This window comes from Elephantulus edwardii, unplaced genomic scaffold (assembly GCF_000299155.1).
Source record: "Elephantulus edwardii isolate Elephantulus edwardi_28Jun2011 unplaced genomic scaffold, EleEdw1.0 scaffold00004, whole genome shotgun sequence".
NCBI lineage: Eukaryota > Metazoa > Chordata > Mammalia > Macroscelidea > Macroscelididae > Elephantulus > Elephantulus edwardii.
In genome coordinates this window covers 39,603,819-39,614,223 of record NW_006399754.1, presented here as the reverse complement: position 1 = coordinate 39,614,223, position 10,405 = coordinate 39,603,819, and the positions used below count along the sequence as shown (strand labels likewise).

Here is a 10,405-nt window from a genome sequence, read left to right as displayed (position 1 = left end):
AATTCCCCTCTAATCCTATTTTGTTGAGTGCTTTAATCATGAAAGGGTGTTGAATTTTATCAAAGGCTGAAAAAGTAGTTTCAAGAAGACAAAGCAGTGTTATAATGAAATGCGCAAAGAGTCGGAGTTAGAAAACCATAAAGTTTCTCTTGGCACATCTTAAGCTGCAAGCGAACAGCCAAGCATTAAGCTGTCACACTGAAAAGTCGAAGAACAAAATACGGAATAATCAGGAAGGATCAAAAGAAGTTGAAAGTAACACATGAAGTCACTGTAGTGAAAAGAACTAGCAGGTGGACACTGAACCACTTGAGGAAGTAGCCGATGTAAATTCTCTGTTTTGTTTATAAACCTAAGCAAGCATTGCAAAATCGTGGGCAGGCGCAGAAGCCTCCAGAAAGTCGATAACCAGAAAGTGGCCCAGAACACTCGCTGTCACCTCTCCAGCCATGCAGGAAGGAAGCGCCCGCCAGAACCTAACCGTGTTCGTTCGGGTTTCTGTGACCCAAGCCCTAAATCCCCGAGGCGGAAACGGCCCGCAGCTGTTCCCCTGAACTTCATGCAGCAATCTGGTCAGCTGAGCCGCGCTGAGACCCTCCGGTCGCCCCTGTGACCCCAAACCTTCCTTCTACAAAGCTGACATACAGAAACACCAAGCGGAAACGGCTTGGGGCGGGGCCTCCGTGGGGGCGGTGCTGCGCAGGCGCGATCGGACTCCCAGCTCTCAGCGCCGGACCAGATAGACGTGGGGACAAGCCGGGGTCCGCTTCCGGATTCCGCGTCCGCAGCGCCGGACCAGATAGACGTGGGGACAGCCTGGGGTCCGCTTCCGGATTCCGGGTCCGCAGTTTGGGGGCCGATTCCACATTCGACGTCCTCAGCTGTGCTGGACTGAGCTGTGTGTGGTGCCAGCCTGGGGGACTGGATTCGGGGTCTGCAGCACTGGACCAGACGATGTGACAGCCCCGTGGGGAGGGGGCTGCACTTCCGTATTCGGGGTCCTCGGCTGCAGTGCGCAGGGGGTGTGGACCAGCTCCTTACTGACAGCTAGCTGCCTGCATCTCTGCCTTGTCCGGGCGGCGCCTGTGGTGGTGCCCTCACTCCTTGGAGTCCTGCAGTGAGAGTGGCCAGGATGCTGTCCGAGATCAGTAAGTTCAGATCTAGCCCTGAACTCCCTCCGTCATTGGTCGCAGCAGGAAGTTTGTTAGTCTGACAGGAACCCCTGGTGACAGTAGAGTGCAGCTAGACCAGTTAGGGACGAGGGGGGATAGTCTTCTATGACCTTGAGTCCGGGGGTCGCCCAGAAGTTGGGCACTGGGTTCCCATGGGCCGTGGCTAATCAGGCAGTAGTGGAGCCCCTGCACTCCTGATAAATCACCCACACGCCTCCCCCGACACCACCACACACACGTCAGTCGGTGGAGTCAAGTGAGCTGCGTTGCAATCCCAATGGCACAGGTTTGCCTTCACCAGTTGCTTTGTGAGAAAGTACTGCCTCTGAAAACCTTTGGAGGGTTGGCTATGAGTAGGTTTGACCACACAAAACGACAGGACTGCTCAGAGAGCCCTTGTGCCCTCCCCTCCCTGCTTGAGAGGACCGCAGGGCTTGTTCTGACCCTGAAGTGTCTGTTGCTTTTGTGTTTCCGCAGAAGTTTTCAACGGTGTCCCCTCGCTGGACAGGAGTGTCTCTCAGAACATCAGCAGGGATCCTAATGGCCACAATTATCTTTACACTGATGGGAAATACATCATTCTGAGGAACACAGAGGTCAGTTACAACCTCTTTGCCTCAAGAGTACAGTTCCCTATTAGGGTTCTGCCCGTGGGGATCTTAATTCGCCTTCCCTTCCTATCCCCCCGCAGATCAAGGGCTGGGCTGGGTGAGCGTGTCATGCTCCCTCTCCTCCTGGAAACTGAATCCAGGAGTCAGGAGGGTCGCCTCAGTTCACCCAGTGCTTTTGCTGTAGAACTGTGGCCTACTTAAGATCTTTTTTATTTCTTTGTTATTATATTGCAAGTTGCTTTCTGATTTATTTCTGTCGAGACAACTTGATATTCAAAAGTAAAATTGCTGAATACAAAAATATACTTTCATATTTTCAGTTAGCTCACATTTTCTTTGTAACTTAATTTTTGTTAGCAAAACTAGACTTTAAAAATTTTTTAAAACATTTACATTGATTCGTTGTTGCACATTTTCCTTCCTACCCACGCCTCCAGTTCGCTTTTCTCTTTAAAAAAAAATTCTTTCATTGTTGCACATTTCCCTTCCTACCCCCAGTACACTTTGCTATGCAGCTCTTATTCTGGACTGTTGTCATGCAAATAATACCTACTCATATATCCTTTTAAACGATTCTTTCCATCAACCTGCTTCAATGCAATGTACGTTATCCCCTCTTTTTTAAGTTTCTCCCCAATCCCTGTGCCAGTCCTGTTTTATAACAAGGGCATTATACAGTATTTGTCCTTTTAATATTTTATGAGTTCCTTGTTTTTCAGTGCTGTATAGTATTCCATTGTGGGAATATACCACAGCTTCTCTATCCAGTGGTTAAATGAATTTGAGTGTCATGCTTGCTTGCTCAGGGACCATGCTAATCTTCTTTGTATCATTCTAGTTTTAGTATATGTGCTGCCCAGTTGAGCACATAGCTTTATCTTTTAAATGATGGTGCAGAATTAGGATCAGCATCTTCCACCATCCCCATGACACTAGCTGTTCCTCCAGTAACACTTGTTTATGTCTTTCTTTGGTTTAATAATTTATTACAATGGCCACACAAGATCATAATCACAATTTTGGCCACTTCAGGGGAAGTAAATGACTATAATTCAGAATCAAGATTACCTCAAATACTGTCCTTTAATAAGGACAGCCTCTCCCTTCATGGCTTCATGCACAAGTGTTAGAAAGCTCTTTTAGCTCTACTGAGTTTTGAAATGCACCTCTCTCCACTAGGCCTAGACCTCACAGCATTTGACTCTACCTCTGTGGAATAGCAAACCTTGATCCTTTAGCAAATGCCCAGAGACATCCAACTCCCCCAGGTTGCCTCCTGTATTTGTCTCTAGTCTGGGAAGCCCATAATTCTCTGTCTTGCTAGTCTCTTGGTTCAGCTGCGTCTCACCTTCTTTCTGGTATTACAGCTTTCTCAGAATGAAGGCAACTGAGTGCAGAAATCTGAAGGATGCACTCTCTGCTCCTCTCATTCCCTTGATCTCCTTCTGCCTCTGGGATCATAAATTTTAACCCTAGCAGGATAGCAAAAGGAACCAATCTGCACATTAGTGGTGTGGTTCTTAGGTGATATTGAGTTGAGCAGGACTTTGTGACCCTACAAACCACAGCTCTGAACCCTGTCTTGTCCTGTGCCACCCTCACAATCTCTGACATACTTGAGTCCATTGCTGCAATCACTGTTTCAGTCTGTCTGATTGAGAGTCTCCCTCTCCTTTTTCCACTTTCTAAGCATGATGTCCCATTCCGAGGAATAATTTCTGCTAGCTACATGCCGAAAGTATGTGAGACAAAGCTTTGCCATCTTTGTCTCCAAGGAGCACTCTTGCTGCACTATCTCCAAGTCATACCTGTTTGCTCTTCTGGCAGTCTGTGGAATGTTCAGGACCACAACTCAGAGACATTAATTTTTCTTCTGGCATCTTTATTCATGTCCAGCTTTCAGATACATAGCAAGTGTAACGTTAGTATTTTATACACATTTGCATGATCCCGCCTCAAAGATATGATATGTACCTTAATACCTCTAAGGGTTTAATTAGAACCTGAACTACTGCCCTATCTATTCTAGACATTTTTGAAAGATATTCAAGCAGTATTTTGTTTGCATGTGATATTAATGGTATTGTTCATCCTACTAGGGTTAAAATGAGTTCAAGCAGGATTTAGAAGAGGCTATGGCACCAGGGATGTCATTGCTTATGTCAGATAGATTCTGGCTGAAAGTAAAGAATACCAGAAGAATGTCTATTTATTGACTATGCAAAGGTATTTGATTATGTGAATCATTACAAGTTATAGCAAACAGTAGGAAGCATAGGAATCCCAGAGCACTTAACAGTACTCATTTGAAACCTGTATCTAGACCAAGAGGCTGTTGTGCAAACAATGCAAAGGAACATTACATAGTTTAAAACTGAGAAGGGAATGCATCAGGATTGTATCTTTTCCATACCTATTCAATCTGTACACTAAGCAAATTATTTGAGAAGCTGGATTCGTGGCATCAGGATTGAAAGAAGACTCATCAATAACCTGCATTATGTAGATGACACAACCTTGCTTGCTGAAAGTCAGGAGGACTTGAAGCACTTGTTGAAGAAGATCAAAGAATACAACTTTCAATGTGGATTACATATCAATGTCAAGAAAGCAAAAATTATTACCACTGGACTGATAGGCAACATCATGATAGATGGTGATTCAAACTGTCAACAACTTCATCTTGCTTAGATCCACAGTTAACACCCTTGGTATTAACCAAAAGGAAATCAGGAGAAATATTGCACTGGGAGAGTCTGCAGCTAGGGATTTCTCCAAACTATTGAGTATTGATGTCTGTTTGAGAACTAAAGTGTGTCTGATTCAGGCCATGGTCTTTCTGGTCCCTTGTGGTGCATCTGAGATCGGGACACTGAATGAGGATGACAAAAGATAAATTGGTATCTTTGAGCTATAGTGTTGGAGGAGTGTACTAAACATTCCTTGGAGGCAAAGATGATAACGCTTCATCCCACATACTTCAGGCATGTTGCTAGGAGAGGCTATTCTTTGGAGAAGGACATGATGCTTGGAAAGACAGGGTTGGCAAAGGAAAGGAAGATCCTTAACAAGGTGGATTGACAACAGTGGCTGTCACAATGGGTTCTAGTGTGTCAGGAAGTGTGAGGATGGCGCAGCATAGTAGAGGGTTCAGATCTGTTGTTTCTAGTGTCATTAGATGACACCTAACAACAACAACTAGCTACTACCAGTGTCCCCTGCCCAGATAGGCCCATTTAAGTAAATTGTAAGCTAATACTCTTGATGTGCCATTTGATTTATTAATAAATGCTTCTGTAGGCATTGTTCATGAATGCAAGTGAAAGTAAATCCTTGACAACTGGTTGGTCCAGTTGTAAGAATTTTTATTTTATTTCAAGGTGTATTTCTCACTGGGGGCTATAATCTTTGGTTTTCATTATGAGAACTTCAATTTCTCTTCACATTCAGCACCTTAGATTTTGTTCTGCATCTCACAGGTTATTAATGAGTTTTCATCCAATCCAATTCATGAATCATTTGCATATGTCTTACACTTAAATTACTTTGAGGACAGAATACAACCCTGAAGCACATCTTTCCTGATTTTAGACTACACAGTTTATACTTACTCTGTTCAAACACCTGCCTCTTATATTACGTTCAAGGTCCTTCTGAGCACACTAAATATTCTGTAGTTCCAATTTTTCACAATATTATCTATAATTTGTTATGAGCCGCACAGTTGAATGCTTTTGTGTAGTCAGTAAAACACAGGAAAACTTTTCCTGTGCTTTCAGTCAAGATCCAGCTGACATCAGCAGTGATAGCCTTTATTCTGCAGTTTGAATTTTTTACAGTTTCCTGCAATATACTACTGCCATTTAAAAATTAATTTCAATACAATTTTACTTACATATGATATTATTTTATAATCTCTTCATGCTATTGAATTACTATTCTTTGGATTAGACACAGATATGCATCTTTTCAGACTGTTTGGCCAGATAACGGTCTTCCAGTTTTCTTGGCCCCTAGACAAATAAGCACTCGACATTGCATCCATTTGTTGAAACATCTCACTCAGTTGGTTTTCTCTCAATTTCTGGAATCTTTTTTTTTATCAATACGTTCAGTGGAACTCAGACTTACTCCTTCAATACCATTGATTCTTGAGTCTATGCTACCACCTGAAATAGTTGAACATCAACCAATTCTTTTTAGTAAAGTAACTGTGCACTCCTCACATCTTCTTTTAAGGGTGCCTACTTTGTTCATTATTTTTCCCATTGAATCTTTATATATTGCAACTCAAGGCTTCAATTATTCATTTCTTTCAGCCTGAGAAAAACTCAATATGTTTCTACTTTTTGTTTTTCTGACTCTACATCTTTGCACCTTTCATTATAATACTTAGTCTGAGTTTTCTATCACCAAAACCAACTACTATTCCTTCTTTGTTTCCAACTTTTACTTTCCACTAACTAGGAATAATCTGTTCTCTTGATTGAATGTTTGATCAATTTTAGACTACAGAATTTGAAATTATTAGTCCTTAATCTTTAGTATTATTGGCTTCTTGTTTATCTAATTGTACTTGAATGCTATTAGCACAGCTGACTTTGAGGACAGAGTTTGTTAACTGTCCTTCCAGAATGAGGTACTTTTTAAGAGGAAACCACAGAGAAGACATAGAGTAAATGGAAAACTTTTGAAGATTCCTTTCCCCCCCTCATTTCCTTTATTTTATACTTTAAATTAACTCTTTGCTGTTGGGTTAGAACCAAGTCAGAGCTGGCCTACTTGGAGGTTTTCAGAGACTCTGATGACGTGGGAGGAGATTGACCATCTTTCTTCCTGAGAGCCACTGGTGAATTTGAACTGCCATAGAGGTATTACCTTTGGGTGAGTATTACAGATCCCTCCACTCTCTGGGCTCTGACACCAGAGCTCCTTCTGATTCAGGGGTGAGGGTGGGGCTCAGTGTGTTCATTTCTTTCCTCGTACCGGATGCACTGATCCCTACTTAATACCCAACTTTGAAGAATCCCTGCTAGTCTCAGAATCTAGGGAACTTTTCTAAAAAGCAGCTATAAAGACAACTATGAAGCCATTGTATTATAATTTTTGGAAACTGTTGAAGCCATCTAGCAACACTGGACTGCATTCACGCTGTCACATGACATTAAAAAGATGCACACCTAGGTGCCCATATTTTAGTGGCCATGGTTCCCCATGATGAATCTTGAGCTGCCCTACTTTCCCCCAGAAGTCCACAGGGCTCCTGCACTTTAACAATATTCCTAAATATTTAGATAGTCAGCTGGAGCCGTGTTCTGGAACTCTCCATCTACCACCACCATCAGAGCAACAAAAGTCTCTTTGTATCACCTTAAAGGACAAATACCTTTAGCTATCATTAAAGACATGTTAGAGATGAGACATTAATCCAACTATCTCTCCTTTTGTTAGTCCTGTTTGTCAAGTCCTCATGCCAGTTACTAATGAGTAGATACTATCAACTATGACTATTAAAGTCTGCTATTTCTAACATGAAGTTAATTGAGGACATCAAAAAAGTACCTGTTTTGAACTTTTCTATTCATGATTGACCTATGTCATTTAGTACTCCTCCAATCCTGATGGTATATTCCTCCTTATAGAGCCCACCCTCCTGGATGCTATGTCCGCCATATAAATTGAAAATGTATGTAGATCCTTGGCATCACCTTTCCTGATTTTGAGTCATGTCGTGTTTCCTTGCTTTGTTCTGATGACTGCATCATGGTCCAAGTATAGGTTTCTCATAAGCACAATCAAGTATTCTGGGATTTCCCGTTCTTTTCAGAGTTGGCCACAATTTGTTGTGATCCAGCAGTCAAATGCTTTTGCATAGTCAATAAAACACAGACATTCCATACCAGAGGGTACTCTCTGCTTTCAGCCAAGATCCATCTAACATTGGCTATAATAACCCAATCTCTTCTAAACCCAGCCTTCTGGCAATTCTCTGTTGATGTGATGTTCTAGTTGTTTTAGATAATTTTCAGCAGGATTTTGCTTGCATGTGATATTGGTGATATTGTTGGATGATTTCCACACTCTTGTTAGGTCACTGTTTTTGTTGTTTATTTTTTTTTGGAATGGGAACAAATATGGATCTCTTCTGGTCAGTTGGCCAGGCCATCCAGATTTCTTGACACAATTTAGTAAGTGCATCCAGGGCAGTGTCTGTTAACTGAAATATATCAATTGGTATGCTATCAATTCCTGGGGCCTTATTTTTGGCAAGTTCTGCCAGAACAGCTTCTACTTCTTCCTTCATCTCTATTGTCTCTTGATCATATGTTGTTTCATGAAATTTTTCTGTGTCAGCCAATTATTTTTGGTACAGTGACTCTTATATACTCCTTTGATATTTTTTTTCCAGTCAGAAAACATTTTAATGTATCAAAAGTAGCTAACATGTTAAAGTCAATGCTTGACAGAGGGTTAAAAGCAATGTTTTTAAATTCACCCATAATTGACAGTAATGAATAAAATGCAAACACAATTCACTCCCCCTCCCCATTATTAGTTTTGCCAAACTCAGCAGCCTCTGTGCTCCCTGGGGCGGGGTGTTCCACCATTTAAAAACTGCTACCATTTCCCCAAAGGATGGTACAGGATAGGACCAGGTTCAGATCTGCTATTCATAGGATCGCTATAAGTAACAGTTAACTCAGTGGCACATAAAGAACACTAAAGAACCAGTTCCCCTGAAGGAGAAATGGCTGTGTATCAATGAAGACTTTGAAAGACATATTTTCATATTATTCCCAGAACCCAAATTTCCTATGTAACAGAGAAACATATCTGTACGAACTCTTGTTGTTTTTGTTGTATACCACTGAATTGTAACTGACCCATAGTTGACCCTCCAGTGGGTTTTCAGAGACAGTTAATCACCTGCATAGCAGCAGGTGGATTTGAACCGTGTGCCTTTGAGTTGGCAATGCAACTCCTTACCACTAAGCCACCAGAGCTCCTTAACAATCACTAACGCTACCAAAATCCTTTTTCTCCTCAAATCAAGAAACCTCTAATCCTGAACATACAAAAAACTGTAGGTTACATGTGTTACTTTATCTCTCTACATGATTATAGGAAGGGGAAGAATGGTAAGAATAAAACTCAGCATTAAATCAGTATTTATAGAACAATGAATCAATAAAAGTTTCATGTATAAGCTACCCTTGACAGCCATAAATAAAGATTTTATTTCAATAGATTGCTTTAATAACTTCCCTATGAAGATAGATTTATTCAAGTAAGTAATGTACTTTAGTGTCATGAAAAGGTAGCTTAGTATATATTCAGATTAAACAGAAAATAGAAATAATTTCTTGACTGCTTGATGATATTATGGTATTCAAAACTGCCTTTCAAACCTCAAGGACCCACTCTTATTATTTTTTCCATTATTAAAAAAAAAGTTTGCTAGCACATAGCTGTACATGTAAAAAAATGGTGAACTGGAAAATGGTAGAATATATATATATATTATTTACTACATTAATAAATCTAACATCATGTTTGAAACCACTTAAAGATTTGTTGGAAAATGTACAGTACGCTAAATGATAGACTATCAACACTTATAATTACAAAATTGCCCTCCACCCCAAAACAAAGGTTTAAAGTAAAATTTTCAAAAAGTAAGTAAAAAGCTAGTCTGATTATTGTTGGAATTTTAATTATTATACTTTTAACATTAGGATAGGGAAATTAAATGCTTAAAACATTTTGTTTTCAGAGCGAGAAAAAAGTAAACATGAGAACATGTGCCAGTCACTTCCTGTCAAGTCACACCTCTCACTCCTGCTAATGAAACAAGAATGAAAACCCCAAATAAATTAGACTTCCTTGGCACATGCAAACTTTACGCTCGTCTCATCAGAAAGAAAATATAGTTCTCATTCAGTAGGAAAGTTTGTTATTTGATCAATTCTGAGAAGAATTGGTAAAATCTCATTCATAATTCAATCAAAATGTCTTAGCATTTCCCATCTTTAGTATAAAAGTTTACAGGTGATTTTCATATTCCATCACAGTTACGTGGTCTAGTGCATCTTAGAATATTTAGAGATTATCAAAGTTGACCTTTCTTGATGAAAACCTCTGAGCAGATTTTTCACATAAGCTGTTAGTGTCATGATAGTGAATTTCTTTTTGGTTCTCACCTTTTTGAAGTACAAATATTATTATTATTATTCCCTAGTAAAACAATTAACTATTCTAGTGTTCTACTATTTTGCAGTGCCTATCAACAAGAAGTCTTCTTAGATGGAAGAAACTAATGCATTTTCTAATGCAAGTTCCCAAAAGCTAGATTAGTAGACAGAAAGAACGTTGGGTTTGTCTTGCTTTTTCTCATCTTGTTTTTTGGTAAAGTAACTTTCCATCATGTACTTACTATATCTCTTTCACAGGATTAAGATTAGCTGAGAAGTAGCTATGATTTTTAGCAAGATCCAGTGATAGCAATGGATAACAAGTGATTGTGAAGACCATGGCCTGTATCAGATGCACCTTAGTCTCCAGAGAGACACCATTGCTCTTCAGTACTTTGGAGAGGTCCGTAACAGCAGACTTTCCCATGGC

General features: G+C 40.4%; 1 protein-coding gene and 1 pseudogene across 1 annotated transcript in view; both read left to right on the top strand.

Annotated features, from left to right (window-relative positions):
• The window catches only part of LOC102875702, a 29,822-nt pseudogene extending 28,862 nt beyond the window's left edge, over positions 1 to 960 (top strand).
• A 172-nt stretch (positions 961 to 1,132) lies between these two features.
• The window catches only part of LOC102875301 (putative zinc finger protein 724-like), a 20,688-nt gene continuing 11,415 nt past the window's right edge, over positions 1,133 to 10,405 (top strand). The window contains exons 1-3 of the mRNA XM_006879645.1: positions 1,133 to 1,148; positions 1,650 to 1,768; positions 1,864 to 1,880. Coding sequence (XP_006879707.1) covers positions 1,133 to 1,148; positions 1,650 to 1,768; positions 1,864 to 1,880 — 152 coding nt within the window. The remainder of the gene's footprint in view (positions 1,149 to 1,649; positions 1,769 to 1,863; positions 1,881 to 10,405) is intronic.